This window comes from Papio anubis, chromosome X, assembly GCF_008728515.1.
Source record: "Papio anubis isolate 15944 chromosome X, Panubis1.0, whole genome shotgun sequence".
NCBI classification, from domain to species: Eukaryota; Metazoa; Chordata; class Mammalia; order Primates; family Cercopithecidae; genus Papio; species Papio anubis.
In genome coordinates this window covers 133941610-133960323 of record NC_044996.1, presented here as the reverse complement: position 1 = coordinate 133960323, position 18714 = coordinate 133941610, and the positions used below count along the sequence as shown (strand labels likewise).

The following is an 18714-nucleotide window of genomic DNA, read 5'->3' as shown; positions in this document are numbered from 1 at the left end:
GGGAGGGAACACCTCAGGGCTTTATGATTCATCTTGGGAAGCCTGAGGGCTTTTCTGCTGGCAATACCCATGCTGAAATGTGAAGGATGTATACCAGGAACCTGGTGAAGGAAGTGTGCGGAAGGGAAGCAAATGCAACTTTCTGGAGGCTAGAACAGAGTAGTGGAAGTTCACCAGGTCCGCAGAGATTAGCCTGGAAGCTGGTCTCCAGCCCGGTCCTAATCCAGTACCACTGCCCAAAGCTTTCCAAAACTCAAAAGAAAAAACCCAGCACCGTCCTTTCTGTCCCTGGAAGTTTGTCCTTCAAGTCTCCCATCACTTGTCATTCGTTCATCAAGTATTTACTTAACACCCACTCTGTACAGGTACCATATTGATAGCGGCCTCAAGGGCGCCTTCCATTTAGGGAATTTTTAGTCTATTGGAGCAGATAGACCGTGGGGGGCATTCCGGGGATGCTGGGGGCTGTGAGGTCACGCTAGAAGCTGACACTGAAGATGTCAACTACCCTTTAAGGACCCCTCTGCCTCACTGCCCACTGCTCACCCCGTCACTGGGGGCTCCAAGCCTGCCACCGGCTTGTCCTCTGAAGGGATAAGCAAGTGTTCTATTCACTGCCCGGAGTGCCCTTCTGCCCTCGCCCGAGGCCACTGCCCGCCTGGGGCCAGCTCCAGTGCTGCGTTCTCCTAGCGTGGCCACACTCATCGGCGCGCGGCTCTGCCAAGGGGGTTGACGCGGCGCGCACGGCCAGGGAGCTCTTGGGGGCAGACGCCTTCTCCAGCCTCCCGGCCGCCGGGTGCCTACTCCAGATCGGCTCTCTTCCTAGGCGCCTCCCACGCCCGGGCCGGAGAGCGGGCGCTCGGGGCGACGGACGACCCTGCGCGCACGTGGGCGCAGCCTGGAGGCCGCGGGAACCCTCTCCCATGGGGGCGACGGGAGACGTCCTGCCGGTAGACCTTGGCCAGGGGGTCGCGCTCCCCGCCGGCACCCCTCCCGAAGCCCCGGCGGGGACGTGCGGGGACGCGCCCGGGCGGGAGCGCGCGCGCCAGGCGCCTCCGAGGTCCCCGCAGCGGCTCGGGGCGGGCGGAGGAGGGGCCGAGGGCGGGGCGGCCGCAGCCTCCGCCATTCCCGGCCCCCCCCGGCCGCGGCGCACCGCCTCCCCGCCCCCGCCCGCCCTCCCCCACAGCGCGCGCTCCGCCCGCCCCGGAGCCTCGCCCTCCGCCACGATGAGCAAATGAGCGCGAGCGAGGGCATGAAATTTAAATTCCACTCAGGGGAGAAAGTGCTGTGCTTCGAGCCTGACCCCACCAAGGCGCGAGTGCTGTACGATGCCAAGGTGCCGCTGCGGAGGGACAGGGAGGAGGCGCGGGCTGGGGGACCCGGGACCGAAGGCGGGGGCGGGGGCGGACGGCCGCGCGGAGCTGAGGGACCGGCCGGGCTCCTCGGCCTGCGAGGAGCGGTGCAGCCGGCAGGGGGCGCTCACAGGGCGCTGCGCCTGGGTGTCGGGGCGGGGTCTGGGATGCTTCCACTTCCTTCCGTCAGGCCGGGAGGCGCACGCGCGGTTGGGAGCCTCGCCCGTGCTTTGTCGCGTTACCGGGGCTACCGTTTGCGCCCCGGACTGCAACGGTGGCCGCTGAGGGAGGAGGCCTCTCGAATACGGTTTCTGTCTTCGCGTTAAATCTCTCCTCCTCTGCGGCCCAGTGCCGGGTGGGCTCCTGTGGGACGGCCCTGGCCGTCCGATCCAGGTTCTAATTCATAGTTCCACGGCGCTGGCCGCTGACTTGCGACGTTGTGTCCCTGGGACCCTAGTCCAGTTTAGGCCCCATCCTTCCTGTAGGCCGTGAACCCCACCCCGAGGGCAAGGTTGGCCCAGTGTTTTCGTACCCCAGGGCCTTGCAGCTTTTACGTTTTCAAACTCTGAAGGATTTACGTGGGTCTGACCATAGTTGATGGGAATCGCGCCCTGGGCGGGTCCACCTGTCTCCGAGAGCTGAGCCACATCTTGCAGCTCCTCAGAATTGGGTGGCGGGCAGGAGTTGGCAGCAGGTCTCCCAGTTCCCCAAGGAAAGCACCCAGGTGCTTTCATTTAAGAGACTTGGCTTCCTAGGGCCTCCTGGGCGAAGCCTTAGGCGGCAGAGACAAGGGCAGTCCCACGTGTGTCTTTGGCGATGTCTGGACAGCTCTGTTAATTAGGGATGCTAAAGGACATCCCAGAGGGATGAGCATATTCTGCCTTCAGTTCCCTCCCCTGCTGCTCCTGTCTTCTAACCTCGTCTGCTGTCCCTCTTTCTCCTTGACCCCGAGCCTCCTCACGGGGCGACACGCCCCATCATTAGTCTTAGTTTTTCCCTCTAGGGACACAACAGGGAGGGATTCCAGAGTCTCCAGCCAGCCGTCCTGGCACTGGATATAGGGGAGCCCAGGAAACTACAACTCCCAGAGGTCTCAGGGCTGCAACTTTCATCTAGCCTGGACTCTTTCCTTAGTGACAAATCGGCCGGCCAATGGCTTCAGAAGCCTCACACTGTCTCACACTCAGAGACCAATCACGGGGTGGTTGGACGGATGTTTCCTATTTTGAAGGCGTCCACTCGGGGGAAAAATGATAATTGAAAGGAAAAATATTTCAACCCAGCTCTCGGTCTAAAAGAGGAGAGAATGCTTTCTTTTCTTTAAAAAGGGGTCTATGAATTAGTTTTCCTGATGTAACTTCTAATTTTCTGTATGTCCTATCATTTGTGGGCAATATTTCTTGGTTTCAGATTGTTGATGTTATTGTTGGGAAAGACGAAAAAGGCAGAAAGATCCCAGAATATCTGATCCATTTTAATGGTTGGAACAGAAGGTGAGTGAACTTGTTAAACCAGACTGAAAATTGATTGTCTTTGCAGCACAGGAACATTGCAGACTTCTTTTTAAGTTTTAGAAACACTTGTAGAGAACTTTGTTTCATTTCCTGTTTTTACTTTGTAACACTGCAAACTTCTTTAAGTTTTAGAAAAACTTGTAGAGAAGTTTGATTCATTTCCTGTTTTTACTTTGTTACCAGAACTTGCCTATTCTGAGGAATAGTTACTTTTAAGTCGATTGTATTTTAATTCTGTCTGGGTGATTCTGGAAACCCTAGTTGTTTCTCTGTCTGAATGAATTACTTTTTCAGTTTATTTGCCTCCTCTTTGTGATTTTAAAATATTTAAATCGTTTTCTAAAATGTAATTCTGGGGCATTTCTATTGCTTTGAGGTACTGTTAGCCTTTGTTTTATATCAAACTAAAGTACTGAATTTTCCTTTTTTGTTCAATTAGCTGGGATAGATGGGCAGCCGAAGATCATGTGCTTCGTGATACCGATGAAAATCGTAGATTACAGCGTAAATTGGCAAGAAAAGCTGTAGCTCGCCTGTAAGAATACACAAATCAAGATATAAATGTTATCCATTGTGTTTTCTCTTAGTGTTTTAGACTTTTATGATAGTAATAAAATGACAAATATTTATTAAGTAATTTTACATATTTAAAATGTGTAAGAGGAAGAGTGTTCCTATGGTATTCTAAATAACCTTAGTGTTTTCAGATTGGTTATTGTATAATCTTCTGAAATGGAAATTACCATTTATGTTCTGAAGTTTAATGATTTTTCAAATGTATTTCATTGTTTATTATATCTTGTTTTGATCTCAGGACTCAAGAGTTCAATGTCAAAATTTATTTCAGTTGTTTGCTACTCTTTTTCAGGAGGAGCACAGGAAGAAAGAAGAAGCGCTGCAGGTTGCCTGGTGTTGACTCTGTCTTAAAAGGCCTCCCCACTGAAGAAAAAGATGAAAATGATGAAAACTGTGAGTAGCTTCACTTCATTTTCTTTGGCTGAAAGAACTTCCACCTAGACTGAGAGAAGGATTCATTGAAATTCTAGACAGGGAAACACTTCAAGCTCATTATGTATAATATTTGCTCCATTTATTTTTGACAATTAAAGTAGCAGTCAATATAAGTCGATAAGTCAGTAATAGCACCTTAGCAGAGTCATGCTTGTGACTGCTGCCCTCTCAGCCAGCATCTTTGTACAAACCCCTCACGGGTGTGTTCTCATGGGATCTGTTCTCTTTTTGGCACCTCCCAGACCTTAGTCTCATTTATGACTGCAACAGGAAACTGTAGGATCCTAACTGAGAAAACACTTTCCGATCATTAGCTTGTGTGATTTTTGCATCTGTTGAAATTGGTTGTCAAAATAAATTTCTATTGTGAAAGATACAGCATTTGTGTTTGGCATTTAAAAATACATGGAATTGCAGTTTGTTATTTCCAGTAGCACCTGCACTACAGGTGAAGATCTGTAGACATAAGGGTTGGTGAAGTATATAATGCAAGTTCACCAGGTGCTTTTGTTTCACCTAGCATTAAGCAGTTCCTCTGACTGTAGTGAAGACAAGGATGAAGAAATAAGTGAAGAAAGTGATATTGAAGAAAAGACTGAGGTGGTATAAAGTTTTTATTGTAAAAACTTTCTCTTTGTTGTATATTTTAGTGGTAAAAGTTCACAGTGAAATACTCCAGTTGTGAATTGTTTTCTAAAGATACATCTTTTAAACCAATAATGTAAATTTTTATCTGACATTTAAAGAAAAACAACCCTTATAGTCACCGTATGAGTCTCTCAGTGGCTCTTTATGCCCCTAAAATGTTTCCACAAATTATAGTTATCTTTCTTTCCAGTCAAATAATTTGTTTTATAATGATAAATTTCTTTTAATGGAGTCTACAGACTGTGATGTCTTCTGCCTGCCTCCAAAGTTAGTATAAATCCAACTGGTAAACTTAAATGGGAAAGAAATGAAATACATATTTGCATTGTGTTTAGTGCCGCCAAACAAGTTAACTTTTGGCCGTTAACATACTTTTAATTAGAACACCTGGCATACTATGATTGTTGAGGATTAGCTGGGTTTGTTTCATAGCAGGCCTTCCTTGGATATTGACTCTCCTACTGTTTTAAATAGTTAAAAATGGAATTTTGATATTGCAGAAAGAAGAACCAGAGCTTCAAACAAAAAGGGAAATGGAAGAAAGAACAATAAATATAGAAATCCCTGAAGTTCTGAAGAAGCAGCTGGAGGATGATTGTTACTACATTAACAGGAGGAAACGGGTATGTAGGGAGAATGCATAAAACATTGATTTGTTTGGCGTTTTCATTTTGCCATATTTTGCAGTCATAGACGTAAGCAATAACGAATTTTGGAGGAATGAAATTTATATTTTTCAGCTTTGTCTGAGTCAGGTTTTAAAGTTCTCTGCCAGTGGTGCTGTGCAGCTGATTAAATTATAACTCACACAGCCCTGGCTGCCCATTAGGGTTGTGTTGGGAGCTTTCCAGAATCCTGCTGCTTGTGCTTCAGCCCAGAAGTTAAGAATTAATTGATCTGTGGTGGAGCCCAACTGCAGGTATACTTGAAGGAATCCCCCAGGTTGTTCTAACAGATCACTAAGCTTAAGAATCACTGCTTACATCTATTCAAAAAAGTAATATTGTAATCAACATAAGGTTATGATCAGTAGAGGAAAAAAGATCAAAGAGATTGCAAACATATTTAAGAAGTTCTATTCAAACAGAATTGGCTTTGCTTTATTTTTGAGTTAAAAAATGGTACAGACATGACCAGTGTTTCTTGGAATATGTGGTTTGTTACATTAGGATGCATACATCAGATGTCTATGTTTTTGTTAACAGTTAGTGAAACTTCCATGCCAGACCAACATCATAACGATTTTGGAATCCTATGTGAAGCATTTTGCTATCAATGCAGCCTTTTCAGCCAATGAGAGACCTCGTCACCATCACGTTATGCCACATGCCAACATGAACGTGCATTATATCCCAGCAGAAAAGAAGTGAGTACTGGCATGTTTGGTATTTTGTGGTTCTCTCTGTATTAGAGAGGTGGCTTCCATTTAGAATAGGTGACACTTGTCTCTACTCAGTTATTTTGAATTCGTTTAATGTTTAATAATTGATAATTCATTGAATCATCTAATATTAAAACCTTGTCACTTTTGTGAAATCTTCAGTACTTCAATAACTATTTACACATCTGACATGGATGCATTGAAAGTGCACTGCCTCAGCACAGAGACAGTTTTTTCGGTGATACTGTTTAGGGCAAGAACTTTCCTTGAGAAGCACCAGAATGGACAGTAAGGATTTCTCAAAGCTTGTTTACAAACAGATTTTCATTCCAGTCAGAGAAAGCTTCCTTGTATCCTGCCTGGCATGCATGACCCAGCTGGACAAGAGGCAGAAAGGTGGAGTGTTGGAGTTAAAGCAAGGGTTAGGGGTTCACTAGGGTCAGGCTGTTTCATTTTGCAGTGATAGGGGTGTGTCCACCTGTCCACTTTTGCAGCACAGGCTGCTGGACACCTCTGTGGCCTTGAACGTATTTATTTGTGTTTAGTGGGGTAAGGTAAAGTGACTGCTGTACTTTCTGCACTTATGTTTTCCTATGTAATCTTGACAGCTACAAATCCATTTCATTTTGTGTATACGTAGGTGTAATATATAATGATTAGATTTCAAACTGCCCTATTAAAAATCGGCAACTTCATTGTGAAATTTTGGAAAGTACCTCTTACTTAATTGTGTCTGTAATCTCTTCTTTTTAATCCTGCCAGTGTTGACCTTTGTAAGGAGATGGTGGATGGATTAAGAATAACCTTTGATTACACTCTCCCGTTGGTTTTACTCTATCCATATGAGCAAGCTCAGTATAAAAAGGTGACTTCGTCTAAGTTTTTTCTTCCCATTAAGGAAAGTGCCACAAGCACTAACAGGTAAGTTATATAGCCTGCACTTTCACCCTCACATGTCAGCAGTACAATAATAAGATCCTTATTTTGAAGAGTTCAATCTGATAGTGTGGACCAACATGTTTGGAGGAGGGAAGGAAATGAAAATGTGTGTCCTGGAGGTTTTCTTTTTTCGTGGGTAAGCTAAGTCATCATTTCACTTTCATATGGCTCTGGCAGATTTTACCAAGTGAAGACCCCAGCATAAAGAACTTAGGTGGGATGATGAGCAGCTACCCCATTTTGGGGGAAGATGATAGGGGGTGGGGTGAAGAGAGCACAGGCTGAGGAGAGTGGAAGGGGCAAGTTTGAATTGAGCCCCCTCACTGGCTGTTTGTGTTAGTGGCAGAGGTTCCTTAGGAGCCTCCTCCTTTTGCAGGTGTGGGATGGACTGAAGGCAAGCCTAGCTAGTAATATTAAATGGGAATGTTCACACAGGGCCTGCAAACTTTGGCCTTCAATAAAAGTTACTTCTCTTCTTGCTCTGCGATGTCACCACTTCTCCTCCCTCAGTTACCAAGCATGCTCTGTTCTTTTTTGAGGGGGCAGGGAGGGGGATCCTGCAACCTAAAGTCTTTCCCTTAATCTCTGTAAGGTATTGTGCTCGCTCCCTCTTGCCTCTCTTCCTGAGAGAGTGGTCTGTTCTCATGATTTCCATTCATCTGTCTCCTCTGTTAACCACTTATCGTCTGCCTTCATCTACTGCTGTGCTGCAAAACTGCCTGCAGGTGAACTGATAACCTCCCACTTGCAGCGTGCTGCCCTTTGCCTTGGCCACCTTGCCCTGCCCTCCCTTTCTCCCTCTGCTTCATGGCTATTGGCTCCCCAGCTTCTCTTTCCGCCTGGCCACCATCTCCTCTCAGCCATCCTTCCTTTGATAGTGTCTCTCTCCTTTCCCTTTCCCCATGTCAGTTTCACTCCAGGTGAGAGGCCTGCAGGACTCACTGGGGGTGCCTTGCAGAGTTATGGAGAGGGTCCAAGTGACTTATGTACATATTTACAACCCTCCTGGAGTAGAGAGAGCATTTCGTGTCTTCAGAAGCACTCCATGTTCTGGAAAGGCCCTTTGAGCCAGCTGTGTGTGACATTCTCCATCTTCCCTAGGAGCCAGGAGGAACTCTCTCCCAGCCCACCTTTGTTGAATCCATCCACGCCACAGTCCACAGAGAGTCAGCCGACCACTGGTGAACCAGCCACCCCTAAAAGGCGCAAAGCTGAGCCAGAAGCATTGCAGTCTCTGAGGCGGTCCACGCGCCACAGTGCCAACAGTGACAGGCTTTCCGAGAGCAGCGCTTCACCTCAGCCCAAGCGCCGGCAGCAGGACACGTCCGCCAGCATGCCCAAGCTCTTCCTGCACCTGGAAAAGAGTAGGTTCATTCTCGGGTGCTCCAGGCCGGGGAGAGCCAGCGTGTACCTTGTGCCTAGTCAGTGCCAGGCATGGTGCTGAAGTTACGTGTTTATGTACAGTGCGTGTGATTCCCATGTCCAAAGTGCTGTTAATGCTGCCTGCTTCCTGGAGCTGTAGACAGTTGAAGCACCTGGCGCAGATTGCAGTGCAGCTGTGGTGGAGGCAGGACTGGGCTGTTTCCTCAGCCTTTTTTTGCCATCACTCTACCGATTGTGAGCAAATTGAGTTACCAGAATTCTATATATTGTGTAGCTAGGCCTAACGAAGCATTCAAAATGAGCAATTCTAATGGGTTGTTTAGCTTTTTGTTTTCTTTGTACTCTATCTCTGTAGTCTCTCCATTCTAAAGTTAATTTGGAAAGGTCTGTCCTAAAATATCAAAGTAAGAATGCTCAGATTTCCATAATCTCTTCTTACCTCCTCTCAGCCCAACTCAAACTCCATCAGATCTGCTCACCTTGATTTTCAGCTGGAATGTTTCAATGGGCAAAATAAATTAGACAAGAGTTAACTTTCTTTTTTTTCCAAAATACACACAGGTTGATTTGCTGTAGTATAAAACTTAGAAGTAAGCCACTGCTAATTAATCATTTTAAACTGTCAAAAACTGCGAAAACAGGTGTCATGAATCAGATACAATTACTGTGGAAACTAACATTAGCTATTATACACTAACCAGGCATTTTTTTCCCAAATTAATTAAAATCTGGTTGTTTAGCCTGTGCTAATGAAGCGCTCTTACTAGGAATATTCACTTTACATTGAAGATCTCATTCACAAATCAAATACAGGGTGCTCTGTGCTTTTATGCTTCCACCCTTGACTGCCAACAACGTGTGAAATGGAAAGTTGATGGCAGCAGGGCCGACGATGCCACCTGGTGCCTAGCGGGCTCAGTGAGTTAGGAAGTCAGCAGTAGGGGAGGCAGCTTGCATGCCTGTCCACCGGTACACTGTGTGGAGGTGGAAACAGAGCTACACCAGCAGGTGCCAAGCACCCAACTGCAGAGATGGAAGCCTAGTTGCCTTCCTTTCACAGAGCTCAGCTGCTCGCAGGCTGTGAAATCTAAGACACCCCTCATAAATATCAAAAACACCTCCAAAGCTAAGGTCAGTGTAAAACTATTTGGAGTCGAATCCCCATGCCCCAGTAGGCATATCTTGTGTATGACCTGTGCCCTGTTCTTCCCTCAGCCCCTCCTGCTGTGCTGACTCCTTCAGGGGTCCTTCTAAGCATCATCCTGTTGGAACTCCCAAAACTGTCATCACAGTGCCATTCTGTGTTCAGGTGCCCGTTTCCTTGTGTACATCCTGTCCCTGCCATATCATAAGGTCCTGAGAGAAGGGACTGACTTGTTGATTGTGTCAGCCCATCACAGCTCAGTTTTGGGGCATAGTTCCAGGTGCGTGAAAGTATTTGCTGATTCTTTGAAGATTGAGAAAGCTCAGAAAGGCAGAGTTGAAGAAGACATACCTTTAAGAGAAGCCCTTTGAATAATCAAGTGCTAAAACAAAGTTACGTGCTTTTTAAAAACAGCTTGATTGAGATATAATCCACATACCTTAAAATTCACACATTTAAAGTTTTTAGTGTCTCCAGACACAGTGGCTCATGCCTGTGAGACTGGGGCAGGAGGATCACTTGAGGCCAGGAGTTCAAGATCAGCCTGGGCAATATAGTGAAACCCCATCTCTTAAAGAAAAAAATAGCCAGGTGTGACGATGTGCACCTATAGTCCCAGCTACTTGGGAGGCTGCAGCTGTGGCTATGGCTGAGGCTGAAACTGGAGGATCGCTTGAGGCCCAGAGTCCAAGACTGCAGTGAGCTCTTATTGGGCCACTGCAGTCGAGCCTGGGCGACACAAAGAGACCACACTGTCTGATAGATAACTAACAAAATAATTTCAGTTGGGCAAAACTAAAGAGTTGGGCAACCATCACTGAAATCAGTTTCAGACATTTTCACCACTCCAAAAAAGAAACCCCACATCGACTAGCAGTTACTCATTTGCCTCTCCCTATGTCCCCTGACAACCATTAATCTATTTGTCTCTATAGATTTGCCAGTTTGGGGCATTTCATATAAATGGAATCATCTGTATGTAAGTGGGTAATAAGGATTGGTTGCTTGAAGATTGAAAAGGGTCAGCTGGGAAAATTTTTAAAAAGACAGTGTTTTTAAAAGTGCTACAAAATAAAGTGCTATCTTTTTCTGTTTCTCTTTGTATTTTTTATTTTTTTATTTGTATTTATTGATGTGAAATTCACATGTAAAATTAACCATTATAAAGTGAATAATTCAGTGGCACTTAGCAGCTTTATTGACACATTCACATATACAGTTCAATCGAATAGTTTTTAGTGTATTCACAGAATTGTGCGATCATCTGCACAGTCAATTCCAGAACATTTTTAGCACCCCCAAAAAGAAACCCCATACCCAGTAGCAATCACTCCCCACTTAGCCTTCTGCAAGCTCCTGGCAACCACTAAGCTGCTTTCTGTCTCTCTGGATTTGCCTACCCTGGGTATTTCATATAAATGGAAACATAGTATATGGCCCTTTGTGATTGGCTCCATTCACTAAGTCTAGTCTTTTAAGGTTCATCCACATTGTAGCATGTGTCAGTGCTTTATTCCTTATTTTTTTAACCAAATAAAATTCAGGTGGTGTTATAAAAGGAAAGTCTTATTGTTAAAGGTTGGTACGTTCTGAGAACCAAGTTTAGATTTATGTTCTGCAGTTTTTAACAGTCTTGAGGCAGTCTTTAATTCAGTTGCTGTGTGAATAATTTCATGTTTTTCTTTGGAAGAAACACCTGTGCATAGCAGATCATCTTCACCTATTCCTCTGACTCCTAGCAAGGAAGGGAGTGCTGTGTTTGCTGGCTTTGAAGGGAGAAGAACTAATGAAATAAATGAGGTAAAGAATGTTTGATGTTTGTTCCCAATGGTTCCTTCATTTGTGATTACTTTGATTCTATAGGTGGAAGTCAAGGTTCTTGAAGCATCATGTTGCTATTACTGTAAACATTAACAAAATTGTACGTAAGATTATGCTTAACACTGTGGGTTTTGGTTTCTAAAGCGAGAAAATTGTTAGGATTTCAGCCCTACACTGACAATTATCTTTTAAATAAGTGCAATTATTGAAATGCCAGTATTTTTACTTTATAGAACAGATGTCAATACACCTTTTCCACAGAGGGCCAGAGGGTAAATACTTTAGGCTATTTGTGGGCCATATGGTGTCTGTCAAGGTTACTTAACTCCAAAAGTTGCCACAGATAGTATGTAAATAAAATGAGTGTGCTATATTCCAATAAAACTTGATTTATGGACACTGAAATTTGACTAGCATTTAATTTTCATGTGTTTGAAAATTTTGTTTGTTTTTCAATCATTTAAAAATACAACATCCACTCTTAGCTTGTGGGCAATATAGAAGCAGGCAGTAGTTGGGCAGGCTGTGACCAGCAGGCTGTAGTTTTCTGACTCCAACTTTAAATACTTGATTCCCCTCCATCATTAACAGTAATACCAATAGCTGTCCCTTCAGGGATGTGCTCTAGGCCACCACTGTGCCAGACTCTTGAACCCAATTACTTTGAATTCTCGAGATCAGTCTTGCCACCAGATTTCCACTTGAGAGATGGGAAAACTTTTCATTTTAAAACTATTTTTAAGGCCCATTAGGTGATCTGTAGGTGGTGAGTTTGTCAGGGATTCTAAAGACATCTCAGTCTATCAGCAAATTCTGTGAAAGTCTCCTAGGAGGTGAGATTTCTTTTTTTTTTTCTTTTTTTTTTTTTTTTAAGTGAGTAGGAGTTGCACAGGGGAAAATGGCTTTGCTAGGCAAAGAACATTTTTTTTTGACACAGGGTCTCACTCTCATGCTGTCACCCAGGCTGCAGTGCAGTGGCAGGATGTTAGCTCACTGTAGCCTCCACCTCCTGGGCTCAAGCGATCCTCCTGCCTCAGCCTCCCGAGTAGCTGGAACTACAGGCTCAAGACACTATGGCCTGGCTAATTTTTGCATTTTTTGTACAGACTAGGTTTTGCCATGTTGCCCAGGCTGGTCACCAACTCCTGAGCTCAAGTGATCCTCCCACCTCTGCCTCCCAGAGTGCTGGGATTACAGGCATGAGCCACTGTGCCCAACCTAGGCAAACAGCACTTGATGATGGGAAGAGAGGTCACAAAACTTTCTTCCAGATGATAACTATCTTCAGTAGTGTGAACCCTAAGGTCTCTCCAGAGACTGCTCAACTCTGCTGTTCCAGCAGCAAAGCCATAAACAAAGGGACGTGGCTCTGCCTTAAACAAAGGGGTATGGCTCTGTGTGCTGCCCCCTCAATTCATTCATGGACACTGAGAATTTAATGTCATATGATTTTCACATATCACAAAATATTATTATGATTTTTTTTCCCCAACCATTTTGAACATACGAGCATTGGGCTGGACTTGCCCAGGGGCTACAGTTGGCTGACCCCATAGAGAATCTAGAAAGCCTAATTTGTGTTATGATGATTGTTGAGGGTAGGTTAGGAAATCCCTAGTTCAAGCAGTCTCTGACACGCCCGTTTTTCAGATAAGAATGCACTGCGAATTTTATTATTGAAGGGAAATCGTGAATTTAAGGGGCATCTGAGTTGTCAAGGGCCGTTCCCACACTGGTCTGCAGTGTGAATGCGCCATCTAGTGGTTATAGGTACAGCTGCAACTTACAGTTTAAAAGTGCTTTCTGGGAAATGGTTGGGGTTCAGGCGACTCTCACAAGGACTCATGAGACCTTCGTGGATTCCCACCTTCTTACGTACCTCTGCCACTGTATTTTTTGACCAGGGCTCTTTCTCTCAGTACTAGTCACTGCTCCACAGTACTAGGGGCTGGTCTGGGCCAGCGCATGCCAGTAAAGACCCATCGATGGTTCCCATACATACCCCATTGGGAATTCCCCCGACTAGAAGCCTACTGTTTTCCCCCTGGAAAATGTGTCTTCATAAATAGAAGGTTATAAACTGCCTTGAAACACAGAATTGAGTGAGTGAGGTAGAGCCAGATGACCTGCTTTTGTACATGCCAAGTGCTGTTCATGCCTCTGAGATTGCAAAGTCCTGTATGTTTCCTTTGAGTCACTTTCAGAATGGTTCCAAAGCTTCAGCTGTGTGCACTGGGCAGATGCTGGAGATGTTGTAAAGTTGCTGGAACGATCCCTTCCCTCAGTGCTCCACAGTGCAGAAGTGGGCGCTGCTGGTGGAGACCTAAGCGAGAATCTAGGCCTGGCTAGGCAGGGGCCGAAGTGAAGCTAGGCCTTTGTCCTGGATCCTTCAGGGCCACCTTGGTGCTTATTAGCTTCTGGCAGTTTCATGTTGTTAAACTGACTATATGAGCATTTCTGAGTTTGTGGGGGCACCTTTCTGCTTTGTCTGCTGGAGGGCTTTCTGCAGTCTGACTGTTTTCATATTGAATATGACGTCCCAAAAGCCAAAGTAGCAGCTGCGTAGAGTAGGCTCTGGTTCTATAATTTACTGAACTACTTTTACGGAAATTCATCAGAGATTTTTGAAATGCAACTCTCCCTTTAACAAAAGCCCCAAGTCCACCCACAGTTCAGAAATTCAGAATGAAGACAAATCAATTATCAGGTTTGAAGTCTATTTCAGTTGATTCAAGGATTAAAAAATTCAAATTCATTTCCATAATGAATCTAACAGCCAGAAATTAAGGAATCTTGAAACAACAGTAATACTATTCAGAACATCTATGGATTACTTTTTAATGCTTCATTCTGTCTCTAGTGCAACAGGATTTTCTTTTTTCTGGGTGGGGGGAGGGAAGGAGGGGCAGAGTTTCACTTTTGTCACCCAGGCTGGAGTGCAGTGGCACAACCTTGGCTCACTGTAACCTCTGACTCCCCAGTTCCAATGATTCTCCTGCCTCAGCCTCCCAAGTAGCTGGGATTACAGGTGTCCACCACCACACCTGGCTAATTTTTTGTATTTTTAGTAGAGATGGGGTTTCAATGTATTGGCTAGGCTGGTCTCAAACTCCTGACCTCAGGTGATCCACCCATCTTGGCCTCCCAAAGTGCTGGGATTACAGGTGTGAGCCATCGCACCTGGCCATGCGGCAGGATTTTCAATAAAGGGGCTAAAGAACCCAAACAGAGTTATTTATAGGGAATAACTGTTGCAAGTTAAGAAATTAAAGACTTTTTAAATCTATTTTAAGTGTTTTTGCCTTTCATCTTTGTTTTTTGTAAGCTTGTGTTTATTTTGATACAACGGCTTATTTTTTCCTCTCTACGTACAATTTACTATCATAATTGTTAGGTGGTTGGAAGTGTCTCCATTAAGAGTGACAAAAACAATTCAATTCGTGCTTTTTCCAGGTCCTTTCCTGGAAACTTGTGCCTGACAATTACCCGCCAGGTGACCAGCCGCCTCCACCCTCTTACATTTATGGGGCACAACATTTGTTGCGATTGTTTGGTAAGAATCCTGATTCCTGCTTTCTTTCCATTTTTCATTTTGCATTCTCTTGTTAGCTTTCTATACACCTTGTGGTTTGGGCTATAATTGTCTAAGAAATTTGGAGATCTAAGAAAAATCAAAGGTAACCTATCAAAAGGCACTGAATGAATCTTAAATTTCATAAAAATTATGTTTGTAATATTTGTACTGCTACACTGTCTTTGTTCAGTAAGAGTTTGGGGTTTTGTTGGATAATGTGGATGTTAATTTCAGTTCCAATAGAGATAAGGAGGGGCCCAGACCTTCCCTGAGTGAATCCTATGCATTGTCAGATTCTACTAATTGTGAATGGTTTTACCTTTATTTTTAATGCAGTGAAACTTCCGGAAATCCTTGGAAAGATGTCCTTTTCTGAGAAGAATCTGAAGGCTTTATTGAAGCACTTTGATCTCTTTTTGAGGTATTTTTATTACTTTGTCAAAACTTACATCTGTTGCCATATATGTGGCTTCTCTGAACTTCTCTTTAGCACATAGGGAAGTCAGCTCTGTGGTATTTTAAATAGTAGAAGTATTACCTAAGTATGGTTGGTTCTAACCGTAATGGGAATTAGGAGTGGGTTTTTTTGGTATTTCTTTTTTCCATAATTTCTCTGGTTTCTGAGTTAGGGGCATTCATTGTACAGAGGTGAAGCTTTTTGTCTCACTAGAAGGATTTAATTAAAAAACCTTATACATAGAAAATAAATTTTCTAAAGTAGAAGTGATTGAGATTGATGATAATTTAGTTTTACATTTTTTTATTCAACAGTACCTCAAGCATTGGACTTTCCTTTGTTGCATGTACATAAACTAACGTAAATAGTAGCATGTATAGGTTGGATTTTGGTGTTTAGAATTAAGAGAAAAGACCCCTCGTCTGTGTTGTCATGTATGAATTCAGACAAAGGTATTGTTTCCTGCAGCTGACAAAGCCAGTCATTTTTTTTATCTAATAGGATCATTTGACCTGAGGCTCTGCTGTGTCCTCTCCCTTCCAGATGATGCCTGTGGACCACTTCCTCTCCTTGGCCTTCAAGGCTAGTCATTCCCCTGCCTCACCCAGCTCATCCTGGCTACCTGACTTTGTTTCTTCCTTCTCTTTAAGGAGCATCTCTTCCTTGTATCCAGGCCCCACCCTGACTCATCAAAGTAGGATTTACCACAGAGTGGACAGCATCCCAGCCAGGGAAATTGTCTTGTGGTTTTAAGAGATCCTTTCATGTAGGCATTTTGAATAAAATGTCCATGAGTGAAATTAGACTTTACAACATTTTCTTGGAAACAAGTTTCCAAAATACCCTCTTCCCTCCCAGCCTCTTCCTCAACAAAACCCACAACTCTGTTTGGCATAAAATTTTATAAACTGAAATCAAATAGTGCCAAGAAAATATGAAGAGTCAGCTGCAGGATAGCATAGGAAATCCTGCTTATTTTGATGCATACCTAATACAAAATAGAAATTAGAATTTTAGGAAGTAACTTAGGAGGATTTATTAATAAACCTAGTAAGAGGTTTTAAAAATGTATTCGAAGATAACAACCAGAATCAATGGACTCAATGATCATAAAAAGAGTACACTCATAGAAGAAAATGAGTTAGCTATCCAGTGAGTTTTGACTCAATTTATACTAAAGAAGGTTTGTACATTTTTAGGAATTTGGGCAGGTGGGAGTCACTGGGAAGCAAGCATAAGGCTAATGTGCTTATTAGTGAATAATGCACATATGAGAATGTCTTAGCCCTCCATGGCAAAATCAGTTGAATTTTGAGTCAAGATATCATCTGTGTATTGCAGACTCTTGAATGACCAGCACATTTTTTAACATCCGTCTTGATACATATGAGTCTTTTCTATGTCTTGCTACTGTCAGCTAGAACTGTAACATCTTTTGGCATGGCAAATTAGGACACCAAATGCCATTACTAGTTGTTCTGTTCAATTTTTGTGTGGCTTTGCTCATATAAATGATGTACATTTCTCAAGTGAGATTTATTGTTTATAATCGTTTTTTATTTTTTATTTTATTTGCTTCTTTTTTTTTTTTGAGACAGAGTCTCACTCTGTCGCCCAAGCTGGAGTGCAGTGGCACGATCGTGGCTCACTGCAAGCTCCGACTCCCAGATTCACGCGATTCTCCTGCGTCAGCCTCCCAAGTAGCTGGGACTATAGGCACCCACCACCACGCCTGGCTAATTTTTTTGTGTTTTTAGTAAAGATGGAGTTTCACTGTGTTAGCTAGCATGTTCTTGATCTCCTGACCTCGTGACTGCCTGCCTCGGCCTCCCAAAGTGCTGGGATTACAGGTGTGAGCCACCGTGCCCAGCCTATAATCTGTTGTTTTTAATAGTTTGTTTGAACAACAGAAAAATGTAGAAACATTCACGGGCTTCCCCCCGCCACAGAAGTGTTTATATAACCAGACTGCCACCTAGTGGAGTGTAGGTTCTGTTTCCATTTGTACACTTGATGATGGTGAAGGCATTCAGATAAGTAGTAATTCACATAGAAGCTGGATAAGTGCAGTGAAAATAATCAATATAGAGAGATCAAAATTATAGTCATTTTTTTTCTTCCTAATACCAAAAAAACAGTTGAAATGTTAGTAGGTTGAAAGTCAATATTTTGCTTGATGATATTTAGTCCTTAGTTAGTATGGTGCTCATTGGGGCTATTTTTTCTTTTCAGGTTTTTAGCAGAATACCATGATGACTTCTTCCCAGAGTCGGCTTACGTCGCTGCCTGTGAGGCACATTACAGCACCAAGAACCCCCGGGCAATTTATTAAAATGTTGATGGTTCTGTAAGAGCAACTGCTCTGTCTAGTTTGGCGCTCTGGATTCCAGGTGAACAACTTAACAAGGTGGTGGGTCTTTACCCACAGCACAAACACAGTGCCCACCTTGGGGCTCTGTTGTTTTAGTTGCCCACATACTGCAGTTATTCTGTTAGGAATGATTCCCTGGGTGCCTGAAAGTGCTCTGACACGACACTTGTTACTGTGCAGGCCATCTGTGATGGCAAGGAAAAAGCAACTATGTTCACAGTGAAAGGTTCGTGGAATAGGTTAGGCCATTTCAGTAGACATTGCAGTTAGTTAGCAAGAACCACGTTGTCTCTTTATGTTTTATTTTTTATTTTGTGCAAATTGGTTTTATTTTTTTGATGAAGCTGAGCAACTCTGTCCAACAAGGTTTAGTTTGTACTTGGAAACCACAAAGTAGTCTCGAAGTATTTTAGAGGGAATCGATATTGATGGCAAAAGAAAATTTGCAGCTATACATTTGCTTCTAACGGTTCCCTCTCTGTGAAACATTATTTTTGGTGATCTAAAGAAAGCATTGCCTTTCTTGTTTGAGATTTTAGGGCTATACTTTGTTGTGTAATGTTATGGTTCCCTTTCTGTAAAATGTTATTTTTGGTGATCTAAATAAAGCCTGTCTTGTTTGAAAGAACCAGGAGAGAGAGTTTTCACTCTGGCCTTGTCCTCTTTAATGCAGGATAACAGTGGGGTAACCTTTTGACTCATAACTTTAGGTTTCATTTTGTTTTTCCTTTGTGCCTTTTTTGTTAAATCCCTCTTTGGTTTTGCCTCACCTGGCAGCAGGACCAGACAGTGGTTCCTAGAAGTTTCTGCAGTTCTGTGCTGTCTTGTTGCTGCATTGTGGGCTCATCTGGGGCCAACCCCAGTTTATCCTCCTCCTCCCTCATTACCAACTGACAGTCTCTGCAGTCACTCCTCTAATCCTTATTTTAGTCTCACATGCCTCCCCCATCTTCAGATGTTTTAGAAAGTTCTAACTTCGTAGAAAGGGTATCAGTATCATACCAGCATTGAATATAGCACGTGCTTTGTGACTCAACTCAGCAGACCTTAACTTCCAAAGACCACTGGTTGTGAACAAGGGCCACAAGGATTTTTTAAAAAATCTGTAGATGGTTTCAT

The 18714-nt window shown here is 43.7% G+C and overlaps 1 protein-coding gene across 4 annotated transcripts; it reads left to right on the top strand.

Moving 5' to 3' along the window:
• Positions 1–1181: 1181 nt before the first annotated feature.
• On the top strand, positions 1182–18223 carry MSL3 (MSL complex subunit 3). 4 transcript variants are annotated; one of them, XM_021932861.2, is made up of 13 exons: positions 1182–1336; positions 2763–2845; positions 3306–3401; positions 3735–3835; positions 4398–4477; positions 5026–5148; positions 5731–5891; positions 6669–6827; positions 7947–8209; positions 11063–11172; positions 14647–14746; positions 15104–15188; positions 17457–18223. In XM_021932861.2, the coding sequence occupies exons 1-13, from the start codon at positions 1235–1237 to the stop codon at positions 17554–17556; spliced, it is 1563 nt and encodes a 520-aa protein (XP_021788553.2). In that variant the 5' UTR covers positions 1182–1234; the 3' UTR covers positions 17557–18223. The 4 variants fall into 4 exon arrangements, with proteins under 4 accessions (XP_021788553.2, XP_031516397.1, XP_031516399.1 ...); XM_031660537.1 differs by lacking the exon at positions 1182–1336 and adding an exon at positions 1585–1745; XM_031660538.1 differs by lacking the exons at positions 1182–1336; positions 2763–2845 and adding an exon at positions 2997–3212.
• The last annotated feature ends 491 nt before the right edge of the window (positions 18224–18714 follow it).

Bases quoted from the DNA above. Each gene is read 5' to 3' on its own strand.
- MSL3 (XM_021932861.2), top strand. From the start codon at position 1,235: ATGAGCGCGAGCGAGGGCATGAAATTTAAATTCCACTCAGGGGAGAAA. The intron at 5,149-5,730 runs GTATGTAGGGAG...TTTTGTTAACAG, and splicing joins ACATTAACAGGAGGAAACGG to TTAGTGAAACTTCCATGCCA. The intron at 5,892-6,668 runs GTGAGTACTGGC...TAATCCTGCCAG, and splicing joins TATATCCCAGCAGAAAAGAA to TGTTGACCTTTGTAAGGAGA.